The following is a 26,684-nucleotide window of genomic DNA, read 5'->3' on the forward strand; positions in this document are numbered from 1 at the left end:
CCTTCAGTCTGATGATGTGAAGGCTGAAAATTTAGATGTGCTGCTTAGACAAGAGACCTATCTTATGCTCTGCTTTGAAAGCCAAGTACACAGTTGAAAACAAGAATTTAACAACAAGCTCCTATCATTAATGTCAAATATACTTTTTTTTAAGTGAAGGAGAGAAACATGAGAATGAAAGAGCAAAAGGCAGATAAACGGCAATTAGCATTTTAGATTTGCACATCCAAATCAGAGTCCAGGATAAATCACTGAAGACAAACAAAGCATTTTGAGGGAACACCTAAGTCGACATCCGGGATCAAGGTGAGCTCATTGTGAAAGCAGGACAAAGGATTGCTCATGGTATACAGCAGTAGATATGAATACAACAGTTTGAAATTTGTAGTAAAGGTTGCTAAATGTGACTAGAACTGTACAGATGAGAACAAAGAAAAATTCAAATTACTAAGAAAGAAATTCCTGACACTCAGTATGAATCCCCAGGGCAAGGCAGCAACTCTGGTTACCCCACACCCAGCTAGCCAACAACAGCCAAAATAAGCCAGCAACAAGCACTCGTAAGGCCCCATGGAGCACAAGCAGCAGGAAACATCTCATTTCAGGGCACAGGCACAAACCTAACAGTTGCCACATAACACTGCAGTTGTCACATAACAGAGAAGAAGAGAAAGAAGCCACTTGCTTGCATTTCCATTTCAGGACTGTCTCCCTCCGGCAGCGTCCGTGCCTCCAGTTCTGAGATACCTTCACCCTTTCCTTCACTGGAATGCCAGCAGCTCTGCAGACAGAGGAGGAGAGATGAGATTAGCAATCAGTACTGATGCCTTCTGGACAACAAATGGACTCAAGATGGCCACAGGTAAGCTCTCACCCTGTTTCCACAATGATGAATTGACACACATTGATGGTGCCAGAGCCACACTACAGCGAGCACATTCGTGAGCACTGACAAGAAAGGAATACTGACAAGAGTGGGGGATTACCAACAAAGAAAGCCACCTCTGATGATCACAAACCTTAAATGTGAACAAGACTTGACCAAGCGTACTGAATGCAGCACAGGTTCAGACATAAAAAATAATCTAAACAGGATGACACAGAAAGAAACCCACCAGAAGAACCAGAGATACAGGACATCACTCTTTTAACAGAGACTGACAAGAACCATTTAAGACAAAGACAACACCACAGAAGCACAGATGGATAAAACACTAGTCAGAACACTGAAGCCAGAGAGTGCCTATCCAGAAGGACTAGTAAAGAAACTGCTCCAGAGTCTCATCTGTCTGATACTCACATAACCAGATACAATAATCAGAAATCAAGACGTGTCCAAACTAAAGATAAAATACATTAATACGTATAAACCACCCAATGCACACATACACCCCAAGAAAAACTATCTTTTGCAGCAGCTCATCAAAGGATAGAGAATTCCAGCATATCACTGGCAAATTCTCTCTTTACAGTCAAAGCTACTAAAAGAGAGACTATAGCTCATACAGCTGTTGCTGGGTTACAAGTCAGTGCTATTGGAATGAGCCAAGACAAACCAAGATCAACACTCTTCAAGATGTGACAAAAAGTAGGTACCACAGAGACCTGGGGCCAAGGTCTCCTTAGAGCCTACATGAATATACCCAGTTCAAGCAGCTATTCAGCACCTGTTCTGTTTTCATGATCCAGAGTTGATTAAAGACACAGGGAAAGGCAGCTTTAGCTCCCATCTTTCTCATATCATAAATTTAATTATTCAATATCCTTGCTGGAGCTGCTTAGGTAGAAAAGATCAGAAAACTATAAACAAGAAACTCTAGAAGTTATCCTTTGTAACCAGGGGTTATGAACCATTTACTAGAGTACAAGAGTTTATCCCACTTTCATTCATTCATGCATTTCCCAACAGATGCATAGGGAAAAGGGAAGATCCTTGAGAGATGGGAACTACTGCCTCATCAGAATCAGTTTCCTCCTCCCATCCTGACAGTTCCTCCAATCCACTTCCCAAAAGCAGCATTTTTGGGTAGTCTGTCATTTTTAAAATAAAAAGATTAGCTCCCTGTAAATAAACATCTCATGTGGTTGTTAATGGGTGTAGGAATCTCTAACCTGGCCCTGGGGTCTGGCCAGATTCTTATTTTCCCAGCCTTCCTTCCATAGCCTCAGGCTCCTTTTTTTCTGCTCACCCTTCCCTCCTCTTTTCTATGCTTTCCGGCACTTAGTCACCATTATAATTTGACTGCATTCCTGGGCATGTGACCCATTTTAAACAAAAACAGAAACCACACACAGAAAAGCTTTTCATCCTCTAGAAAGCTTTGCAAGTTTACGTTTATGATCAGTAGAGCCACACCAATTAAAACTGAATTTAGAAAGCTACAGGCTCTTTATTTTTCATAGCCATTTAAAAACAAACAAACAAAACCAAAATAGAGTTAGAGTAGGTTGCAAGAAGAGGAATTCCTTTTTTTTTAAGGGAGTACTTGCAAGAGCCCATGAGGCCAGATAGTGTCTGAGATGAGGAATGCACAGTACTGAAAAGTCAGGTCAGGTCCACTCTCATCATTGCTTATTACTCTCCCAGACAGAGCTCAGGCTCTCCGCCTACATCCAATTCCATTCGTTACTCCAAAATACTTCTCCTCCCTACACTCAACCCTCAGTTAAGTTCTCCCCACATACAGATTTTAAGTGACCACCTTGCACAGTGATGGAAAACACACTCGTGCCACATTCCCGTCCCAGCACTTGCTGGCCCAACCAGACATTCTGAGCTCAATGCATAAACCCTACTAAGACTAAATGTAATTTCCAAGGCTCTGAAAAAGGTGACTCCAAGGTCAAAAAAGCAGCCTCCATCTTACCCTGCTGGTCCCTTTTCTAGCAGGCCTTGACCCTCCTGCTGCTGAAAATGGAAGTTCTGAAGACTCACACATTGGCTCAGCCCAGAGTCCCAGTTCACTCCTGCAGTTACTCCTCTAACAGACATCTCATTCTTTCCCACATATGAACAGTTCCTGTCTGCAGGGGATGAGGGTTGGATGAGGAAACTATATGGGTGAGGTCTGATGGGATTTGGGAGGGGGGTGGTGATGGTGTTGTTGTTTTGTCTTTTTTGTTTTAATATATTATTCATCCAGTCTTCCTCCTCCATATAGAAACTCTGAATCCAGCTAATTTAAACATGTCTTAGAAGTATCCTCCTTTTATATCCCAGACATTTTTACTTATTCAAAATAGATGCAAGAAAAGGAACAGAACATATGGAGAAAGATGAGGTAGAAATTGGACTGATACATCCCTCCCCTTTGCCAATTATGAGGCAGCAAAGATTGAACTGCAGTGCTGATCAGAGATATTTGATCCCTTTTATCTGAAGTTAAATCAAGCCCAATTATGGAATCAAGTGCTGAAATACAATTTGATCATTTGATTTGTTTCCTCAACAGCACCCCCCAGAGCAATTCCCAGAATACATCAAAAAATGTGATGAGTATCACTGCAATGCATGAGAACAATTCTCAAATCTTAGTAAGTTAAAAAGGGCATCACCATACAAACTTAACAATTTGATTAAAAATTTCCTTTTCTCCCCTACAAGAGCCTGTTTTGTTTCAGTCATGATCAATACACTTTCTACACTTGCAAACTTTTTAGAATTTTTCCATGATGACCTGAGGCAATCAACAGACATCATACAACTGAGTGGTTGACTTAACTAGGTACCTCTTACTTCAGCAAGTGTGTTGAACATCCAAAGATTCAGGAGACTAAACCACCTCATGAAGCCAAATGCTGTATAAAATGCTATGAAGGGAAGACTATCCACTGGCAAACGAATACCTCAATCTTTCTCAGTATACAATCCAGAAAAATACTAAGCCACATGCTTAAAATTCAGCACATGCTTAAGTGCTCTGTGAAATCAAGATCTTGGCATTTGTGTTCCCAGAGAAGCCACCCAGCAGTGAACTTCAAGACTGCTGAAGGCTGACTCATTGGGGAAAGGACTGCTATTTTTAGCAGGACCTACACAGGCCTGCATCAGAAAGCAACTGAGGTACACTCCAGCATCCTAGAAGAATGACAGGAAACACAGGATGAAGGGACCATTGAACAATGATTATGAAAACACAATTGAATCCAAGCAAAATGGTCTTAAAGCCCTTTAGAGAGCATCATCTTACAACTCTGCTAGGGCATCACAATTATCAGTATTTGATAAAGTTACATTACTCAGGACATGCAGGGCTGTCTTTGTTATTACCTAATTGCCACCAAAAAGCACTCCATCAGGATCCCAAATCCTAGTGCAATACATGACCTGAGCCAGTGCATGTTTCCAATTGTATGCACTCCTGATGGAGGCTCCCTTTACAAAGACTTTGTTATACTAAGAAAGAGAAGGTGAACATTTCTTACAGCCTGAGAGCTCCAAGAGTAAAGTCATCCCAAGCAACCCATTATAAAGGATTTTTCATTTCCCCCTTCCTACCTCTCCCCACCCTACAAAAAAAAGCTAAAAGTATTTTGCTCAAATTATGAATTTCCTCTCTTTCTTGGCAGAGTTACCAAAAGAAATGTAATATTCCATCTGGAGTCCACTTCCCAGCTGCTGAAGTAAGAGACTGGAACTGTCCCACACAGGACCACTGACCCAGGTGATCTCAGGTACCAAGGCAGTTGCTGGCCTGGGCCCCAAAAGAAAGCAATGAAAGAATCACCCAGCCAGGGCATATCACCTCCTAAAGCTTCGCCTCCAACAGATCTTGCCTTCAATGATCCCCTCCCTATGCAAAGTCCTTTGCCATCAGAAATGGTATTTCTGCAACAGCAAGAGCTTCTGTGCTGCAGTGCATCCCAGGGAGATTTCTGCTGGTAGTCTACAATTTCAGCATGTGCCAAAACACTGGTGCCTGCAACAACACAGACCGTGTTACAGAAGATAACACCAACATGTCACCCCGTGTATTTTCCCAGCTGCATGGGGCACCGTAATCCACCAAAGTCCTTCATGTTTTGCTACATTTTAAGTACTGAAGAGCTCATCTGGAAATGCAAGTCTGCAGAGACCTGCTGAGACTGAATTTCTTCTGTGGACAAAATCTGCTGTCTGCATAAAAGCTGTCACCAGCCTGCCTGAGGCCTGACTGGAAGGGTCATACAGAGAAAAAACAGGTCACAGTGGCTAAGCCCCACTATCAACCTTGGCCCCGTGGCAAGGCTGGCTAACACAAGGACCAACTGCACTTATTTGTGTAGGCAGCACACACCTGTTGAGTGGCAGGGCCTCAGTGCAGCTACAAGTCATGGGCCACCAACAGCCAGCCGAGAGGGAAAAGCTATTTATGTCAGGAGCCCCTGTTGCTGTCCTCAACAAGTCGGCTAGCTTTCAAAATGTCTCTTCCAGGACAAAAATTCCAACTGCATTTCTTCAGCACATGACCCTTATTTAGCTTACTGCCATGTTCAGCCTGTCCTCTGTGCTCCCCTCTCCCTACAGGACATGGGTTCAAATAACTCCGAGATGGAAGAGAGCGCTGCCCACTGTTCCTCACAGTTCCTTGCTTCCTCTGTTGTGTCTATGCCATCTTAGGCTGTCAACTGCTCCACCAAACATCTCTTGTGAACAAGTCACCTCATGAAGAAGGCAGAGGTTGTCATAATACCCAGATGTGCAAACAAAAATTTCTGTGCACTCAGCAAGGACACGCACTTTCACAAAAGCTTCCCAAAAAACCAACACACCAAGACTGAGCCAGGCCACTCCGCCATCAGATGGCCTCTCCCTAACAAGTGACTGCAGTGGGATATTGGCTAGAAACTCCAGGCAGGATTTGGACTCTCTCAGGGAGTAGGCTTTTTGGAGAAGAAATCTGGGCTTCTTCAAAAAATGCACTGCCCTGGAAAGATTATGAGAAAACCTGAATCTGCTGAAGAGGTGTCATGTGCATTCTGATTTGAAAGAGTAGATTGGTAGAGTAGTATTCGGATAGAATAAAATAAGCCATAGCTAGTCCAACAGGCATAACAGTAACAAATAAAGCACACATATTTTAAGTGCTGAACTACATAAAATTCTTCTTCCTCTCTGAACCTGTGAAGATCTTAAGGGAAGAGTAGGCAGGCCTCAAAGAACTCTTACAAACAACTTCACATTCCCAGAAAAAGCAGCAGTTTCAATGTTGTGGAGCTGTCCTGGCAGATCTGATCTGCTCAGCACTAACAGTTTAAGACAGAGTAAGAATAATTGTAACAGTAGTTTATAAAAACCACTGACTTATCCAGCACAAAGCAAGAGCCGCATTTCCTCTTCCAAGCTTTTTCTGTTACTGCAATATCCTCCCCAGAGTATTCCCCTCTGCATCATCTGCACCAGTTCATTGCCTTCTTCATTTCTGTCTTAAAATAATGAACTTTGTTTTTAAAACAAGTTTTAAAAGACGAAGGAAGCTGAAGCAGCTTTACAAGCATTCGCGGTCCCTCCCCCTCCAGTGGTGAAGGCTGAGGTCTCCTATGATTGCTGCAGTTTGCATTTGGATTTGACTTGCATAGATTGGCCATTTCCTGCTCCCGTAGGTATATACATTTTTCCAAGATCTGGGGAAAACACAGCTTTTATTAACTCACCAAAGTGCTTACACAAGCTCTTAAATGCTCATAGATGATAAATCTGTCCATTAATGAATCTGTTTCTCTGAACTGGAGAATATACCAAGATCCTAGTGGGTAATGCAGAACAGGAGACAGGGAAAGAGAAAACATGCAGTGGAACATTTCTATATTTTGACATCTATTAATACATTACAAAGAACAAATTGTCAAGCTATTTAGGTTCCAACTTCTAACCTGCCCTCTAAAATTCCTTTGTAACAAAGAGGAAATAAGTTTAGCCCAGCTGCAACTTTATTCCTTTCTTCCATTCCTCAAATAAAGAATCACCTTACAATGAGTTCTTTGCCTCTCCAATTTCTCCAGTCCAAGGTGGTCCAGCAAGCAGTCCCTGGACAAAGGCTTAAAGCACCCTCTGCTATTCCTGGCTCTGACACTGACCTGCTGCACAGAGGGCAGCTTGGTTGACATCTCCCTGCCTCTCCTTCCCCTTCAGCCCTTGTTTACTCTGGCTATTTAGGCAGCAAGCTCATCAGGGCAGAGACTGCTCTTGCTGGGCCTGTACAACAGCTGGCAAAACAGACTCAGACTACAGGACACAACTGTAATATCACTATATCACCAAAACCCACAAAGGCTTTGTGTAACTACTCAGCTACAGTTTAGCTGCAGAAAGTGTTGTTAAGCCTTAACTTTTCTGTGATATGCTGCCATGCATTTTTGAAATGAAAAATTCTCTTTTCATCTTATATCATGAAGATGTGGCTCAACTTTTACTTTAGCTGCTCCTATGACTGAGTAAGCAAAAATCTTAGCATAGGGACTCTTTTTACCATCCTCATGACAAGGTCTTATAGTACTACAGGTCTATACATAAAATTAACTTGTCTGTAGAGAAGTGACAACCTGATTTGGATAGACTCACAGTTCGGATGCCAAGAAGCACATCCATCTAAAGCCACTCTGTATTTCCATAATAGTGACACAATACTCTACTGAACATTTAGTTACTGTTGATTCAATGAAGAAACAACACATTTTTAACCCTGAGAATGTGCTTTAAGAACTCTTCCAGGTCAGCCCCTACCATGCCTAGCATACAGTGACTCAGGTGGATGTGAACCTAGTGATTCCCCTCTGCCAAAGGAATGAAGTGTACAGTGAATCCCTCAAAGCAAACTTCTTTCTTCTCCTGTAAGTGCACAATTGAATCCAGGCCTTAAATACTTAACTTGGCTTACATCTGTGACTCCCATTTGGCTGAAATCTACCAGAAAGGGAAAATACGAGAGATTGTCAATGTTGTGAATATGCCTTTCAGATAACAGCTAGTGTCTGGGCTTAAGTCCACATCTTCCTTTGACATCATTAGCAACTTAATTTAATATCATTTAAGTGCAAGCATGTGTCCAGAGATAACCACAGTTGGCAAATTTTAAAAGTATGTAGTCAGGATGACAATTTTAAAAATGAGATAAAATCAAATTTTTTTACATATATTACTATTTTTCTTCCCCATGCTGCTAACAGTTAGGGGTTTGCAACCAGTTTCTTATCAATCTTATCTCTTCCCTATTTTGGCAGAAAGAAGTTTTATAAGCAAGCTGACTGTGCAAACAGTTTTTTCACATACAAGATACAGCTTGTTCCTTCTGATCCTTGTTGTTACAATTATCTGAAGATATATCCAACAGAAACAACACTTTAACGAAATAGTGTCATTTTCAAGTTAATCACCTTTTTAAAAATGGGAAAGTGGGGTCAGGGGTTAAGTTTCACAGTTATCTCCTTTAGGCTCAAATGTATGGCTATTTACAAAGCATTAACAGATGGCTTATCAAAAGCCACAACAGCAGAAATGATCAAACTATTCTGAGATGGATTTTTGTCTTAAACTGTAAATACTCCCTAGACTAGTTTTTAACTTATGCCAGCCTCCCAGGGACCATCAGCTTAAGATCTAATGTGAGAACCATGCACGTTATTTCATTAAGTACATTAACCATAAACGGTTCCAGCCTTTGCTTTCTCAATTGCACGCAGTATTGCACAAGAACCTCTCAAAAGTAAAAACTAGTGTTCACCTCATGCAACATTAGCCAAAGCATGCAACAGAAGCTTCAGCTCCTGAGTGAGTCAAAGCCCAGCTTGACAAACTCAAGAGTTATTCTATATCGCTAAGAAAGCACAGTTATCAAGAAGGTCCAGCTATCCATCATCTTCATCACCATTCTATTCACACAGTAACATTTTAGCTTAAACACCTACTCAGCTCAGATTTATCCCTCAATGAGCAATCTACCAGGTTCCTACTTAGAAGGATGGTGTGCCTAGAAGCTTGCCTAAACTCCCTCCCCAGCTTGTACTTTTTTACTCAAATAAAATACAGTATCTCCCTGCAAATCTTACTCCCTCAATTGCAAGAGCAGCAACCTGGGAGATGGCTCTTGACCTTTGGGACACGAGGAGCAAGTGTTACAGAAGAGACAGAGCTAGTTAAAACCCTTGAGCTGCCACAGAGAGTATTAAACTCTTCTTCAGCTAAGTACAAATTTTACAGCTGTACAACTCAACACATGCAGCCATACTGGTTCTTTTGCAGATGTTCAGACATCCAGACCTCCTGGTTCTGCAATATGCCTTTGCCTTTCATCTGTTGCCAAACTGTCTACCCTACTGGAGTAAAACTTCTGCAACTCCCCCCAGATGCTGGATCTCCACTCAGGGATAACAAGTGTTTGTTTTTCAGGTATTCTCCATAGGATTTCGTATGCTATTTCAAGGAACTGGAGACTTTCTGAGCCTTCTATGAAGTTAAAAGTAATTAAAGGAATCATCATCCAGATACATCTAAAGTTTCTTCATAACCACTTGCAATGTAACTTGGTGTGTTATGCACGACTGAACTCCTCAGGACCAAGGAAGTGCTGACCAATGCTAAAAGCCACTCTCAGTACTGGAGTTGAGGAAAACTTGAAAATAGGACACAGCATAAAAGTACATCCTAGAATTACTAAAAAACCCCAAACCCTGTTCATAGCAAATATAACAGCACTGAAATCCCTGTGAGGTCATGATACTCAAGTAGCCTTCCCTTCTCTGAAACCCTCTGACCTAGCAAATCTCTTCTGTAGCTGTTTATAGAACTGCATTCCTCCACAGGGGGAAGTGGTGGTCCTTACACACTCTGCACCTGCTCTGCTGTACACCTGATCTCTCCTGCAACTGAAGGAGCAGAGTATCACCTTATTCTTAATGAAAAATGCAGAACTTCATTTCCTCAGGAGACAAAATCATATATCACAGTAGACAAGAATCCAACGCACAGCCATTCCACAGTGCTTATTCCTGCTGACTTCCAAGGGAACTGTGCTTAACTTCCAACCTGCGAACACCGAGTAGATTGAAGTGCTGGCCTGAAAACCCAACACAAGGATTTTCAGCACCACCGAATTTCTGCTCCTGCCAGCGGAAGCCATAATTGTTTCTCTAAAGTCTATGCATTGATGAGACAGCAACATCAGACAGCAAAATAGGGGTAAAAACCTGCCATCGCTTCTATTGAGTCTTGTCACCACAGTGTTTATGGAAACAATACTGAGTCACTGAATGACAAACAAGATCCATGCTGGCAGCTAAAGAGAAGCCACAGAAGGCGACTCATAGATTCTAAGAACACAAACTTCTCTTGGATCCTTAAATGAGGAAGAAAAGTCCACTTTGTGAGGTTGCCTCCAAGTGGCATTTGGTATACAGCCAAATTTGAGAGAGGAAAGGCAAACTCTGGATCCTCACAAACCACTGGCAAGGCCCAAATCCCCGCAAAGGCACTTCATCTAGAAAGATGCTGGTATCATACACACTGCAAAGCCTAGAGGACTTGACCCTGCTCTTAACCTATGTTGTGCTGTTGAACAGAGGGAAAAATATAAAGACCCCAGGAAAAAAACCTCAGACAATTCCTACTCACAAAACTTTAAAACCCAGAAGCCATGAAAAGTCCGGGAGTCACTTTCTCTGTGCCGGCCACCGTCATTTATACCAGCAAGCTGCTCTGTGAGAACCCAACACACATGTGCTCCTGGGGGCCCAGAAAAGCTCTTTCACCTAAGAATGCCCTAAGCCTTCTCTCCAGCCTTTTCCCAGGATGCCATGCCAGGCCTTGCTCCCTTGCAGCTTTTTCTCTGAGGTGTTTTCAAGACCATGACAAGGATCACTGCTCAGAAGTGGGGAGGGCGTGTGGGCATGCAGGATCCATCCCAGCAGCACAGCAGCTCTGTCCATCTCCTCGTGCTCTAACCTCCCCTAGCCTTGAAGGCCCCAAACCTCAGTGTTTGGAGGGGTCTGGGAACTGAGAAGATCACAAAATCATAGAATTAACAGGGGTGGAAAAGACTTCTGGATATAATCTAGTCCAACCTCCCAGCCAAGGCAGGGTGACCCGGAGCAGGTTACACAGCCATGAGTGCAGGTGGGTTTTGAATACCTCCAGAAGGAGACTGCAAGCCCTCCCTCAGCAGCCCCTTCCAGGGCTTTGCCACCCTCAGCATAAAGTTCTTCCTCGTGCTGAGGTGAAACTTTGTTTTAGTTTATGGACATTGCTACTCATCCTATTGCTGGCACATGCCTTTAGAATACTTATATGCATTGATGAGATCCTTCTCAGTCATCTCCAGACTGAACAGGCCTGGCTCCCACAGTGTCTCCCAACAGGGAAGATGTTCCAAATCCCTCATCGTTTTTCGTGGCCTCCGCTGGACCCTCACTCATAGTTCCTTGTCTTCCTTGTGTTGAGGAGGCCAGAACTGGACACAGTTCTCCAGATGCGGAGGGGGCCTCACGCTCCAGCCCTCCCGCAGGCCCTGCCACTCACACACCGCGCGTAGCCCCCGCCAATCTGGCCGCTCCCTCGCGGGGACACGAGGCGCCTCCCCCAACGCCTCTGGGCAGCGCCAGGGCCGGGCCCCGCCACCCCGGGGTGCGCCATCGGCCGCTCCCTCCCAGGGAGGCCCTTCCTGTGCCCTCACCGCCCCTCCTGGCGCAGGGAAAGGGCGGCGCAACCGCGCTTCGGGAATGGCCCCGCGTCCCCCGCCCCTCGCGGCCCAGCGGCGGCCACGCCAGGAGTGCAGCGCGGCCCTGGCAACCGGCTGGGCCGCGGCATCCCCGGCCTTTCCCGGCCGCCGCCCCCCGCCCTTCCGCCGGGAAGGCCGCGCTTACAAGTCGGTGCCGAGCTGGGTGAAGCCGGAGTTGAGGCAGCCGCGGGCTATGCGCCGCCAGAGGACATCGCGGCTGCTGAGGAAGCGCAGGCGGCGGCAGACCTGGGCCAGGCGGCCCAAGGCCTGCGCGTCCAGGTAGGAGCAGATGAGGAGCAGCAGCTCCTCAGGTAAGGCCCAGAGCGGGGAGGGGGGGGAGGCGGCCCGGGATCCCCCCTCCGCCTGGGGGGATCGGGGGCTGCCCTTCCTCCCCATGGAGCAGCAGCTCCCGCCCCTCCTCCCCGGGAGCCGGAGCTGCTGCTGCCCGGGGGAGGCCAAGCCATGGACGGGGCAGCCGCTCCCCAGTCACATGGGGCAGGAACCGCTGCCTGTCACTGCCCCCTCCGGGGGAGGAGGCGGCTGCCGGGACTGGAGGGGGCACGGGCCGCCGAGCCCACCCTCGTTAGCGGATTAATTCATTAACGGGAGCCGCTGGGACTCCCCCTGTGCCACTTGCCCTCCCCCACACCCCCTCGCCACTCCACCACCGGCTGACGGGTCTGTATCTTCCGATCTGGGATTAGAAACGTCACCTGATCCGAGTATTCATTAATAACGTGGACAATTAATGGTGGGGATGGTGATCCCAGGTAACCAGAACATCTGCCTCACCACCTGGAGCAACACCAGCTAGGTACTGCACCCCTGCAAAGGAAGGTGAACAGCAAGGTGATTAATGCTCATTAATTATCCTTGACCAGGGTCAGGAGTGCCTGTCACCCATAAAGTGACAGCAGGGGTCATCTGGTGCTGCACAGAAGTTTTCAACACTCCCAGATTCCTGTGACACATAAAAGAAAGGGTCTTCTCCACATAAGAGCAGGCCTTTCTACAATAAATTTAGGGCTGGCTTTTCATCAGCACCCTTCCTGCAGTCCAGTCCCCCTTCCAGAGCTCCACAGAGTGGGGTCTGAAAAGTGCTCTCAGTTCACACGTGCATGTACACACCCACAAGGACACCACCTCCAAAGAACTTAATAACTGAGTCATTGTTGCCATCCACAGGAGCCTGGAGTACTGACAACACAGAAGAATTCTGGTCCAAAATGGCAAAATAACTCTCCACAGACAGTGGAGCAGGAAAATATGAGTCTAGTGTGTGTTATTCTTCCATACAGTACTTTCCACTCTACAGAAGCCTGAAATGCTGGGGAAATTTCTCCCTCAGAATAAAAAAAACCAGATAAGTTATAAAAAGTTCATCATCTGCTTAGTATGCTTTGCACAGGTATCACTTAGCCACCACAATCTACATCTCATTTTGCAAGGTGGAGTAGGATAATAAATTTCAGCATGTAATGAGGTTACCATCATATACAGGCCATTTGACAGTACTTGCATCCTATTCCAGAAGGTCATCTTGTCTGTCTAAACTCAAGATCTCAAATACTTCTATGAATAAATCACCAGGTCTGGAACTCTCATATTTTAGAGGTTCAAAACTGCCAGATAAGGAGCTCTGTGGTCCATTTACACTGAGTTTTAATACACCCTGGAAGTCAGGGAAGTTTCAGAAGGCAGAGATTTTTTATCAACATTTTTAAGGAGTGATGTCTGATGTAATTAAAAATTTCTCAACCTGAATTTGAGCTCAGGTGAAATAGCAGCACATCTAGTACAGGATTTAAGTAGCCATCTGAAAGCGAGGTAATACAACAAATTTTGCTTAAGATTATGAAAACTTTGTGTGAATGGAGTTTTATGTCAATTTCATATCTTTCTGATGATATAAAACTTAGTTCTTTTTGTAACAGACTTCAACATTGTCTGAAACATTAAAATTATTAAAAGCTGAGTGACTTCTCTGTCTTAAATTGTTATTGTAAAGACATACTTATCAAGTTGGTCTTTCTCCAGTAGGATCCCACAGAGACTGCTTATGCACCCTACACTATTTAATATTTTTACTGACAATCTGAAAAAAATCTGAAATCCTTTTTAGCAAAGCTTTGTAGGAGGCACAAAGCATGGGGCAAAAGGCAAAGGATGCTTATGGCTGCATACCCTGAAGTTAAATTTAGGCATAATCACATCATATGTATTTCAATCAAGCCAAATGTAAAGTCTCACATCTTGGAACAAAGAATGTAGGTCACACTGAAAGGATGTAACTCTATCCTGCAAAGCTGCAATTCCGTAAAGACTTCATTAAGATGAATAATCAGCTGAACATGAGCTCCTTCTGCAGTGCTGTGACCAAAGGGCTGGGCTAGTGCTGTCCTGGGAAAAAAACAAGAGCTGGGAGTTCTTTTACCTCTGGTTTTGACTCTGTTGTGACTGTTTTGGAAATAATTTGTCCAGACAACACTTAAAGAAGGATGTTTAAAAACTAAAGGGGTTTCAAAGAAGAGTAGTAAAGAATGATTACAGGACTGTCAAACATGTTTTGTAGTAAGACCCAAAACGCTCAATCTATTTCAGTTTCCTAAAGAGAAGGTTAAGGTGTGAGGTGATCATACCTTATCAGCACTGAAAACAGGAAAAAAAATCTGGATCTTCTGTTTAACAACAAAGAGATAAGATCTCTTAACAGAAGGTGATGGGAAACAAATTCATTAATAAAGTGTAGTGAGAAAAAAATCAACTGTTGAAACAGCTTACCAAGATTTATGGTAGATTCACCATTACTGGATTTATAAAAAACAATACCAATTTGGTTTGGCTTCATTTTTTTTACCTTAGTGAGAGAGAGAGAGATGGAGGGGTTTGCTAAAACTTAACCAGGGAGCAGACCTGGAGAGTCCTGACTCAGAATATCAGACCAAGACAGTCCAAGGGGTTTCTTGTAGTCTTAGGCTCTCTTACTCTACAGAGGCAGCATGTGCATAGTGCATGTCTCCCTGCACTGTGTGGCACCCAGATTCCAGTGGATGATGTCCTGCCTGTGGCCGTGCTGCTTTATCAAGGAAAACTACTTGGTGCAGATCAGAAGGAGCCTGGGTGCAAAGTAACACATGTAGTGTGTCCCTCTGGGATACCAGGTCCAAGGTATGGGCAAGTGCATCTGAAGGAGGAGGGCCTTAGTGCCCTCCAGTTTGTAACCCAAGATATAAATACCTGTGAAATATTTGGTTAGGATGAAAGGTGTTTGCACACAGTAATCTTGGAGAAGGTCAACTATGATCCAAGCAGGGGACACAGAGCAGTATGAAGAAAAAAATTACAATACATTGCTTTTAAATGTAGCATTGTTTTCAAGTATGGATAATTGTCTTACACCATAGTAACAATAGTGGGGGGGGGGTTTGCCCAAAATGTAGATGTCATCTATTACTTTCTCTGGGTTCTTTTTTTTTAAGAAAAGTATACCAGCAACTGCATCCCCTTGCACACACTTTCTCAGGCGTGGTTTTGGGTAATGCCTGTTGCAGAGCTGTCAGAGCTGTGCATTGCAGACTAAGAGCCCCACAGCCTTCGTCTTTGCAATAATGCCAAAGTGCTTATGTAGGTGTCTGCAGGAGCAAGAACCAAGGAGGGTTCTGAACCATTCCTAAAACTGTATGTGTAGCATGATTATTTCCACTGCATTGTTCACACTCTAATAAAGGACTCAAGCAGGTGCTCAGTGCAGTGTAAGCATAATAATGTATCTTTCCCAAGCCTTACAAAGATCCCAGTCCTTTTCATGGCTCATGACCACTGTGAACCTCTAGAAAAGGGGGTAGGGTTCTGTGCTGAAGTAGCAGACCATTCCAACAACATAGCTTGCAGGGTTTGTAAACTAAAAATCAGGGGGCTTATATCTGTAAAGCCTTAACAGCATAAGTCAATAAAATGCAGCTTGGAGAAACACCATTTGAATACCTGCCTGTCATTTTTTTTCTGTCTTCAAGGGGTTTTATTATCTGCGGTGCCCTCAAATACACCTTTCCAGCTAAAGACACATTCATGTGGACAGCTCTTTGTTTTGTTTTTCCTTCCAACCAATGCTTTTGTGTATTTCTGAAACTTAAGACACCTCCTCTGCTACTACAGTACTTATCTGTAACACCATCGCTTTGAGGGATTAAAGCAGGTTACTTGTTACACACTTAGATCAAGAGTTATCTGAGTAGAAAGTCTATCCCGTTAGGGTTGGCGGAATCTGTTTTTGATCTTGAGTTGTTTTGATTTTCTCTAAGAGCAAGTAACATGTTATTTTAACTTCTGAATAAGGTGTGCTACCTGACTGTGTCTCTTCTGTTTGGCAGAAAGGATTAGAAACCTCCACAGAACTTGCACTCTATTAAAGCAGAGTGCTCACCATTGAGAACCAAGGAGCTGAATTGTTTTCAGATTATATGTGTGTGTGTGTGTGTGTCTTTCCCACATCAAAGACTTTGATGGAAGCTGTTCACGCTATTGTCAGGAATGCAGGGATTGGCACAAAGGTGATTAGCAAAATTGCTTTTCTGTAGGAGAAGCACAAAAATTATCAAAGGATTAAAGAGGATAAAATTAAAAGGTTATGCTCAATTTGGGGGCAAATTTTCTGCTTTTAAATTTTCTCCCAAATTATACATATTGATTTGGTTTTACCTATAAGATATTTGCCAGAAGGAAGCAGGATTAGAAGCAGTTTTATATAAGTTCTGTTAAAGGGAGATGAAAAATTTTCCCTTAAAAATATTCTCAACAGACCCTATTCCAAACCCCATCCACGAGTACTAAGGGCACAAAACTAGCAGCCATCCCTACAATGTTCTAAACAGCCACAGAATTGGGACCTTTAGTCATGACTGCTGAAAATTATGGTAACAAACAATTCCATAAATCAGTTTGTCATCAGTGATGCTGTTTGTTTACTTTTCTCACTGCTCTCTGCTGACAAAGATACTAAACTGAGGGGATCACTTTCATTATCCACTTGCTAGGCGCATGCAATGCTTTTGTATTTTGATCAAGCAGCTGAGCTTCTTGAATGGTTAGGGAAAAAAGGCAATAAAAAGGCATTCTCAAATATTTTAGTGTATCAAAATGAACAGAGCCTTCCAGAATCTTTCTTGCTTGGCAAAACTGCAGTGCAATAAAAAAAATATATCACCTCCCATAGGCAGCAGAATTGTCTTATCTTGCTGGTTCAAACTCCTGTTTATAGTGCATTTTATTTTGAACAGTCCTCTATTATTTGCTAAGTACAAGCTATATACCTATTTCTTGTCTTTGCATTTTGAGTTTTGTTTGTTTGTTTTACTAGTCTGTTCTTCCCAGGAAGTCACCCGGAATATTTTATTTGTTTTAAACCTCATTTATCAAAGTATTATCTAAAGCATCTGTTCAGAAAATGTTCATTTTAACTGTTTTCCCAACAATGACCTTCTTCCTCCCCCCCAGGCCACATCAAGTTGTCATTCACCAGACAGCTGTGGAATTTGGAATCATTCCTTTTAAACGCTTTACAATTCCAAATGGTAGATTTCTAATGGCACAATATGATTGCCACAAAGATCTTTAAATTTCCCAATCCTCCAAGCTTCAAAGGCTGGACCGTCCTTGATCTCCTGAAGGAATGCTTTTGAATCTTGTTCTTTTATAGGGGCTACCTATGAAGATATTTTAGGGGCTTTTTCCTTTCGTACTTAAAACCTGAGGAACTAAACATTCAAATACCCGCTGGCTTTTTTGGGAGTGAGATCAAGACATACAAAGTTGTTTCTAGGGACTCTTAGCTCAGTTTTTATTAATTCCACAGGTAGTTTCAAAACTTTTTGGAGTATTTATAAAGCAATATAAATCTCTTTGGTTTAGCAGTGACTGTGATATTGTTTTATCCTGCATTTTCCTTCCACCTACATGGCTACACTGTGCAGTTCCCCACCTGCCATGAGCAAGTCTGACAGTGCCCTGACTCCTCCTGTGCCCATAGGTACAGAGGGGTTCATTGCTCTCAGAGGATTCACTGCTGTCATATCACTTACAAGAAAATAATTTGTGTAAGGAAGGTGAGCAAACCTAATCCTACAAATAGTTTTGGGTCTGCCTTGCTCAGGCAACCAAGACAAAGCCTAATTACCTGCAACAACTAAAATATGCGAGTCCTAGGCTTACTTCTCTTTCTACCATCAGAGGAAACATTTCACTATTTGTCTTTTCTTGTACAGTAGAATTTCTCAATCAGGAAGCTGACATGTTTTATTTCTTGCTGGTTAGTTCTATTTCTTATTACTGAAACACAGAATTTGTTAATTAGAAGTTAAGAGACTTACAGTGCAGCAACAGGAATCTAGCTGGTGCTAAAAACAGCCTTTCTATTCAGTTCATCTTATGCCAACCCATAAGGCAAGTTTTACCCTCTCCTCTCACAAATGAAGCACACATATATAAAAAAATCAAGAACAGTATCCTACTGTCCACACACAGTACATCCTAGTCCTGCAGCAAAGCACCACACTTGTGCACAGTCCCACCACACAGATTCATGATAGATTTGGGGTCTTCATCTGTACCCACAGTGGGGGAAGCACAGTCCTTTCTGTGTTCCTACAGTACCTCACACGACATGGCCTCTGCTGTGACTGAGCCTCTCAGGTATTGTTGCAAGGAGCAATTAATGCTTTGTCACTGCAGTAAGTGTATGTTTAGATACCCCGTATTGGTAGTGCACGTGATTTTTTAATAGTCCACAGCCTAACCTCAGGTTTTGTGATGACAATAACAAACTGCAGGAACCACTGATTACTAACCCAGTTTATGGGTCAGGGAACAGGCCTTAGATCCTCATGTTTCTTATGATCATGTAAGGCCCCACTCTCCAAGACTATTTTTATTTGTTTGTTTAGATCAGTTTAAAAAAAAATCCCAGGTCCCAAAATAGAGAATGTTTTCCTTTGGAACTGGAAGCAAACACACTTGATGGCTTTAACATCTGTTGGACAATGCGTGGTTGGGTGGTGGGCACCTCACACAGTTTTGTGACGAACACATGTGCATACAGCGTGTCAGATTATAAATCCAAGAATAAAGAGTCATTAAAACCTCCCTTCTCTAGCCCACCTGCCATGAAAATAGGCTTTTCACTCTATCTATTTAAACTGAAAATTGAGTATTCGGAAGAAAAATGCCGACATTCCAGGGATTCAAGTCAAAATCTCCCCCTCCAGTAAAGGAGGTCTGTCAATTGAACATAGATTGATCCATTGTCTGTCTCCCATCAGGACCCAAAGCCACCCTGTGCACATATGCTTCTATTCTGGCTTGAAACAGAGAGCTCACAGTCCCAGGCCATCACAGTAACATTTACATCTGTCATGGTCTTGATCTGAAACTGCACAATTCTCAAATACCTTTCTGGTTTTGCAGCCTGCTAGCACGTGGTGCAGTTTTTGGGTGCAGATTCCAGTGAGATTATCTTGCTACCCAGCACAGCGTGAGCCCTCTCAGCTCCACCATGAGCATAAACCTTCCTGCTCTTGGGAGGGAGAAAAGGAGAAAGACACACTTGCACACTGGATCGACTCTTACCAGAATTCACTTGACTGCCACGAGTGCTAAATTTTGTCCTATCCTTTCTCTTTCCCTCTACTTTGCAGTAGTCTTACCATTATTGCTATGCCTGAATTATTAGTAGCAATATATTGAAATGCGTTTTAAGGAAAAAATATTTAGGCCAGGCAAGATGTCCATGCCCCTGCAGAGGAGAAAAAGCTTCTGATTAACAGATAGGTTGTGAATCTTGAAACTGAATTTACTAGTAAGGTGAAGCCTGACAAATCACAGTGCTTCTCACAGATTATTCTGCTCACCTGTAATTGTGTTTCTTCATCTGTTTAGCCGTTGTGAGCCTTTAACATACTCTGAGCCTAATAACTGCATTAATAATGCCAGGAAGAAAACAGCTTTCTTAGGCAGGCAGAGCCCACAGCACTTTTTCCCTTTCGGTTGTCTTTTTCCATGCACACACATACAAATGTGCCTTTTTTTTTCCAACGTGAATCTCAGTACAAGGAACCAGTGAAGCCATCTCCTTGCTTATTTTCTGTTGCCCCTCTGAAGTGTAAGGCCCATTTGCTGTGTAGATGCCCTGGCAGGTGTTTGAATGTGCAGGTGTGTGTGCAGGCAAAGCCCCGAGTGCAAGCACAAAGATTCAAATATCAGGACCTTTCAGCCTGAACCTGACACTGCCACTTTAAAACCAGAGATGTGCACATCAAAGTTTTCCACTCCCCAGAAGGAAAGGACTATTTTACACCCTTCCAAACTATGTCTCTCATCTCTCTGCCTTTCCTAGAGCCTTCCCTCTCTCTCTCTCTCTCTCACATACACACTTTTTCTAATACCATCCCTCCCTCTCCACTTCAAACCATGGGAAAAACCTAGGAAAAGAAGCTTGCCGACTAAGGGACCGTTTCACTGCATTGTGTTTTCCAGCTAGACCTGAACAGACTGAAATCAATTCAGCTCTCTCTTGCTCGCTCTTTCCCTCCCTCTCCCATGTCTTTTTTTGTTTCTCTTAGATCGTGCTCTCTGCCTTAAGAAAGCCCGGTTTAGTTATATCCATCCCCATAGCAATCAAGTGACCAGTGGTTTTTTTATTGCTTGTAAAAACACAGTATCTTTTTCATGGGAGTCAGGTTCTCCTTTGGTTTGAAATGCCCAGTGAGCAGTGGCAACAACCTGCAGAATCTTTGATCAATTCTCACATATCCATTTGAAGTATCTTTAGTAGACCCATCAAAAGAAAGGGGCTTGGTAATTAATATTTTAATAGAGTGTCCCAGCCTCTCACTGTGTTGTTGGCAAGAGGCCTGATTTAACAGGAGCATACAGAAATACCTCTGTCTAATCTGAATTGCTACGTGCTCTAAAAAAATATACGTTATTAAAGCTGAAGTCCAGCTGTTGCTATATTAATATCCTCTGTTTTTTATTTGCTCCTACCTTTTGGAAGGTTTCAGTTTTCATTCTGAAATTTTCCAGGCTTGCTCCCAATACTGAGGTTATAACTGCAGGGTAAGAACCAGAGGAGAATGCAAGAAGGTTCACTGGAAACTTGAACAGGTGAGATTCAGCACAGCAGAGCCAGCAGCCTAAAGAAGACAGAAGTGTCGCTTAAATTTTGATTGTACAACCTGTTGACAAAGGGACAAAATTAAGATGTGTGTGCAAGCTGGCTCTTTTGCCTTCCAATCTTTGGAACGGTTAATTCCACAGTGAGTGTTCCCTTAACGTATTTTTTTCTTTCCCAGAGTTGTCCTGCGTCTCAGGACCAGATGTGAGGGTGCTGTAAACAAGAGTTTTCACTGTGTTTAACAGAATTATGCTGCTTTATATTGAAACGGGGTGTCACCTAAAGAAAACACAAAAATTTTCCACCTATTCAGAACTTCCATAGTAAAGAAAACCCAGCAACCAAGACTAACCACAAAACAGAAATGTCCAGTGAAAGCCAAACAACACAATTTCAAAATAGTTTAAGTAAAGAAAAATAAAGTTGCTGTGAAGTTGCAGGTTATCACCAAGTGGATGTCATACCCAGTGGACCAGAGCCCCAGTCCTTTAGGACATGCATAACATTCTCCCAGCCAAAGTGGACTTGTAAAGTCCAGCCAATGGTATGCCAAGGGCTTCTTCTCATACAGCCCACTTGATCACAAAATTATGAGGTCTTGGTATGCTTTAATGGCAGCTAGATCAAACCCGTTCTGCAGAAACCTGTTCACCACTTACCAGCTGTTCAGGTCAACAGCTGGTCCCAGGGCAGGTACATCCCGTTTGAGAACCAAATTGTCACCTTCTTTGCTACCTGTGGTTTCCAGCCAGAGGCTGGAGCAACCATAAATACAAGCACTAAAACCTGCCTTTCAGACTGACAAGCTTAAAAGTCATTTGTCTATCACTAGCTCTGAAAATCAAGCAGAACTGTTGGGTGCTCATGACCGCTGAAAACATTTTATTTAGGTGCCTAAACACTTTCTCCAATGTCTAGTATCTGACTCCTAACACTGCATGTGCTGTGTCTCACCTACATTCTGCACTGTTTTGCTGTGGTGCAAATTTTAATACTACAATTCTAAATTAATTCCCAAACAGCATTGCACAGTGTGTCCTGTATTTCCTCCACCACATCAAATACACTGGTAGTAACCTACCCAGAATTCGTAACCTGTACCCTAATTTTGCCTGCACCCAGAATGTAGCCTATTTTCAGTTCTTTTCAGCCAGCTTTTCAGACCTTTATTTGGGAGAAGAGGTGATTCATTATGACCTAATTTTATGCTATACAGACTTTTAGGTAAAGGAATTGAAGAGCTTAGCCATTCAGGTCAGCATCAATTCTATTTGGTTTACACATGTCAGTGTTGCATGTGTGTTTATAAATATTCCCTGTATTTAATAAACAATATGTTCTTCAGAGTTTACCTAGTATTTTTCTTAAGAAATGAGCATATGCTGAGTAACATGCATAGGAATATAACAGATTCTGTACAAAATTGCAGAAAGGGGCAAGTAACACTGTACAACAAAGAAATCCTAGATGAGAATAGATATTTGTCTTGGAGATAAAACAAGATGCATGAAGTTATCCCTTCTGCAAGGTACCTCCTGGCTTGTGTGCTGAATCATACAAAGTCTTGGAAGCATTAGCAATGTTTTCTGGGTTTTGTTTCTCTTTAGAGAAAATGCTGCGGTTAAAAAAAACCAAACCAAAACAAAACAAAAAAAACAAACAGAACTTAAACATGGGGCAAAGTTTTGGTGTGTTGATATTGTGAGTGTATTTTCAGGAGCAGTTTCCCAAGAGCTCAGTCTTTTACATGCTATGATTTCTTCTGACTGTTCTGACTTCTTATTTTATATAATACCAGATTAAAATCTAAATATAAATTTTTCAAACATTTTTAGGCACTGAAATTGCCTGGCAGCTTTAGTTGCCCACTTCCAGGTCTGCTGAATTTTTCTGGCTTGCAAATAATTGTAATGATTGTGTGTAAATGCCATCTCTTGGGACTCTCTGACAGATACTGTAGGAATGCAGTTCGCTTGCAAGTAGCAGATTCCCTGCACATTTTAAAACATTATTTGGGGAAAAACTCTTTCTATCCATCCAGAATCTCAATTATGTCCCTGAAGATCCTGGGGAGAGGGTTGAAAACAGGGTACACACTTCAAGAAAAAAAAAATTAAAGTTAACAAGATAGTAAGGGAGAATAAAGACATTTTCCAGCTCACACGAACACATGGACAAGAATAGCCCTCTGAGCAATCTGAACTTTGCACAGGAGCATAAAGGCAGCAGATGAACATGGTATTAAAAAGGCAGAGGAGCGAACTACAGTGAGAAAGGAGAGAGATGGTGTTGAGACATTTTCAGGGGGGCAGGGAGATGATTCGTTGGGCCAAGCGACCTTTTCCCATCCAGCAATTTCTTCTGTCCCAGTGCAGAATGACAATGGGAACCCAATGGCAGCGCAATCTGACATCCACGTCCATACTGAAAGAGATTCAACTCGACCGTGCTGCACTGCTGTGGCTATGGGATGCTGTGAAACAAGCCAGACCTAAGTTTCCAACTTGCCCTCTTTTCTGTTGTTGTTGTTATTGCTGTTTGTTTCCATTCACCCCCTTTTATTCTCCATTTTTTTCTGTCTTGACTCTGATGGGGGCTCTTTTTGTGCAAAACAAGCCCTTCTGATCTCTTTGAAAGGCCAGCTCTTGTCATTCTTCCAGATCATCATTGTATGACATGTTTTTATATCAGACTGACAAAGGAGCTATTTGATCAGGGGGTATGGTGTGTGATTGTAAGAAATTCAGCTAGCCGGTGGCAACCATTGTTCCCCAAAGCGGCTCCCTGACCCCATTCTATTCAAGGAAAAACTCCCTTGGAGTGGCCTCTATTCATTGAGTAACACCAGTCCGCAGTCTCACTCCAGGAGTATGCTCAATTCAGAGGTGTGTCACCGATATTGCCCATCAACCAGCCTTTAACTCTTTCATCAGCATTAGGTTTCCAACACAACAGCTGTTATCATAAGATGAGGTGGAGAGGGGGGGTCGTGATGCATTCCAGCGAGCTGGAGCTCTCCTTATCTTGGAGAAATTTAACCTCCCTTTTAAAAGTTGCCTCGGAAAATATCTGCCTACTGCTTTCTGTAAAGTGCAGCCTGAGTCATTTGCCTTCCCATTCCTGCTTCCTAAAATGTCACAGTTTGTTACTAAGCTTCTAAAACAAGAATCTCTCTGCTTGCTCAGGTTAATGAGACGCTTTGCATTAATATTAAGGGTTTTTGGATTTGGCCTAAAATTATCCGTGACCTTCCCGCACTCCAATCACACAACCTTTCTTCTCCCAGATAATCTTGTACCCACGTATGCATCCATGGTATCAGTGCAACTGCTGGCTGTAAAAAAGAACACACAGACAGAAATCATCTGTCTCCCTGGGAACCACTTCATCTCATATTATCAGCAGAGAAAATTTAGGGCATCCTCATGAGCTCTGAGAAGGCACTTGACTAAAACTGCTCCTGCTTCCTTCAACTAAACTCTCTGTGCACTAACATAGAGCCTCCAAATCCAAGGGAAACCAGAGCAAAAGCTCATGCTAGGTGGCTCAGGGCCACTGTCCTGTGCTTGAAGGGTTATATAGCATTGCCAGGCTGCCTGAATGGGATCAGACTCAGGCACAAGGTGCCAAACAGCTGTGGATTTGGCACCACAGTGATCAATGGTTTTAAACACTGTTGGGAGAACTGTCCAGATGACAGGATTAGAACTGGCCAGCCCAGTACAAGTGCAGATACACAGGTTACTGGTTGCCTTGAAGTAGCCTCTGAAGCAAATCAAACTCAGTTCATCCATTATCATGTGAATCTGCTGCATCTGTTGATGCAAAATGTTTTCCCCATGCAATGAGCAGGTCTGCTGCCTGCTGACACGGTTGCAGCGTCCCAGGAGCAGAGCTCCTTGCAAGGCCTCTTGGCTAACCATTCTTTTGCTTCCCTGGTTAAAAACACGGCCCTGCTTTCAACATCACTGCTAGACCCCTACTCCTTCTACTGCCTTCCTCCAGCAGCCAGAATCCTGCCCGTGGCTTGGTACCACCTTGATAGCAGCTATCTCCGGGATCGGGAATTTGTTAATAAACTCGGGCTCCCTCTGCTGGGACAGAGCACAAAATACGGGAGGGGGCTGGGAGTGGGGGCGAGGAGGGGGATGTCTGTCTGTCTGTCTGTCTTGCAGGACAGGGTGATTTCACTGCTGGGCAGTTGGCTTTTCTTTCCCATGACATTTCAGTGGATGTCGCAATGAACTCCGCATTTTTCTGCACTGGGTGTTAGCGGTGGAATAAGCAGCAATGCTTTGCACTGCAACATCGTTCATTGTATGCTGCAAAACCTCTGGGAAACTTGCATTAAATTTCCAGTGACCTGTGGAGTGATTTGGCACCAGCTCTGTTTTACACAGGGGGCAGGAGGAGCTCAGGTGGCCGGCCAGTTGTTCCAAGTCGGGAGTTGAAACCTGTGAGGGTCTCCACTGTCCATTGAGGCACATACTCCCAGTGCTGAATTTTACCCCTCTGGGAACAGTCCTTTAAAATGTTTCTGTCCCAGACCTGCTGCCTTCCACAGAAGACTTCCCATGACCTCAGATAACTGCAAAAGTTGCAGCAGACTGGGGAAACCTGCCCCTGCCCTCTCCCAAGAGCGTGCTCTGCAGTGAGACACATCTGAGTGCTTCTTGGAGGCTGTGTTTGCCCAGCCATCTCTGCATCCCAGCCAGCAGACTTCCCTGCTCCACCTGCACCATGCTAAGTGGTCGCCCCATGATTTAAAGTATGGAGGAAAGATTCAGGTGCAGCCCTACTAGCCAAGCTATTCCCAAAGTGCACAAGTGTCCAGGCAAGTGTGAAACCTGCTGGGAGGGAGAAGCAAACCCAGTTCTTGAGTAGAGCAGATAAAGCTGCAGAGAAGACATTTCAGGGAGACTTTCCTAGTGCATACTGGACTCTTCCCACCTGTGAATTCAGCATGCTACATTATCTCTATGACCTTTAATCCACCTCTAGTTACTGTGCAGAATGTTACTGCATCAACATTTTTTTCCAACAGAAACTGCAGTGTAGATCAAATTAAATGCATTTCCTCAGCAAAGTTGCTGCCTTCATCGCTCACATCTGAGTTTCCTGCCCAGAGATCACTGCTGAGGGTAAGCAGGCTGCTCTGCATACTCTGGTTTCAAGGAAGGTCAGACATTGCCTAGCAGCTCAATACAGGAAAATAACTCCAGAGACCTGTTGCCTTCTGTGACAGCTCCCACCAGTAAATGGTACACCCAGCTTTCAGCTAAGTCCATGCTATGGTCCTGCAGCATCCTGATGTTCACCTGCTGCCTCTGGTCTTATCTAGGGCTGAGCCTTCTCTTTTTCAGCTGTTGGCAGAGGTAAGGATTCACTGCTTTGGTAAGGAAAGATTTTTTTTCCCCACCATGTATCTTCCTGAAATAATATACAAAGATTTTCAGAGTTCCTATCCCCATAGGTTCTCTATAGGTTTAAAGCAAAGCAAGAAGCAACACAGCAAGGTTTCTGAGGATGAGGGTTCTGTGCTATGTTGATGACTCTCCTCCTCCCCATCCTGAGCTCTTCATGCCCCACTGATGCCCACTCTGCCTTTATCCTTATGACCTTTAGTGTTAAGATTGCTTCCCATACAGCCATCTTCAAGTACTAGTTCCAGACAGCAGTAGTGGCAGCATTATCCATCCTATGCAAAAAATCCTGCAAGCTGGCACACTCAGAGCTGAACAGGCACCAATAGGGAAGGCCAGATCCATAAGTACCCACCAGTGCACAGTGCCTGTGATGCTGCCCAGACAGGGAGCAGAGTCTGATCTCAG

At 43.5% G+C, this 26,684-nt stretch overlaps 1 protein-coding gene across 1 annotated transcript in view; it reads right to left on the bottom strand.

The window, feature by feature from the left end:
- FBXW4 (F-box and WD repeat domain containing 4) overlaps positions 1-15,595 on the bottom strand; it is a 63,144-nt gene extending 47,549 nt beyond the window's left edge. The window contains exons 1-2 of the mRNA XM_033065559.2: positions 11,833-15,595; positions 686-781 (exon numbers count right to left, since the gene is read on the bottom strand). Of these exons, the coding sequence (XP_032921450.1) occupies positions 686-781; positions 11,833-12,083 (347 nt within the window). The 5' untranslated portion in view covers positions 12,084-15,595. The remainder of the gene's footprint in view (positions 1-685; positions 782-11,832) is intronic.
- Positions 15,596-26,684: the final 11,089 nt, after the last annotated feature.

This window comes from Catharus ustulatus, chromosome 8, assembly GCF_009819885.2.
Source record: "Catharus ustulatus isolate bCatUst1 chromosome 8, bCatUst1.pri.v2, whole genome shotgun sequence".
NCBI lineage: Eukaryota > Metazoa > Chordata > Aves > Passeriformes > Turdidae > Catharus > Catharus ustulatus.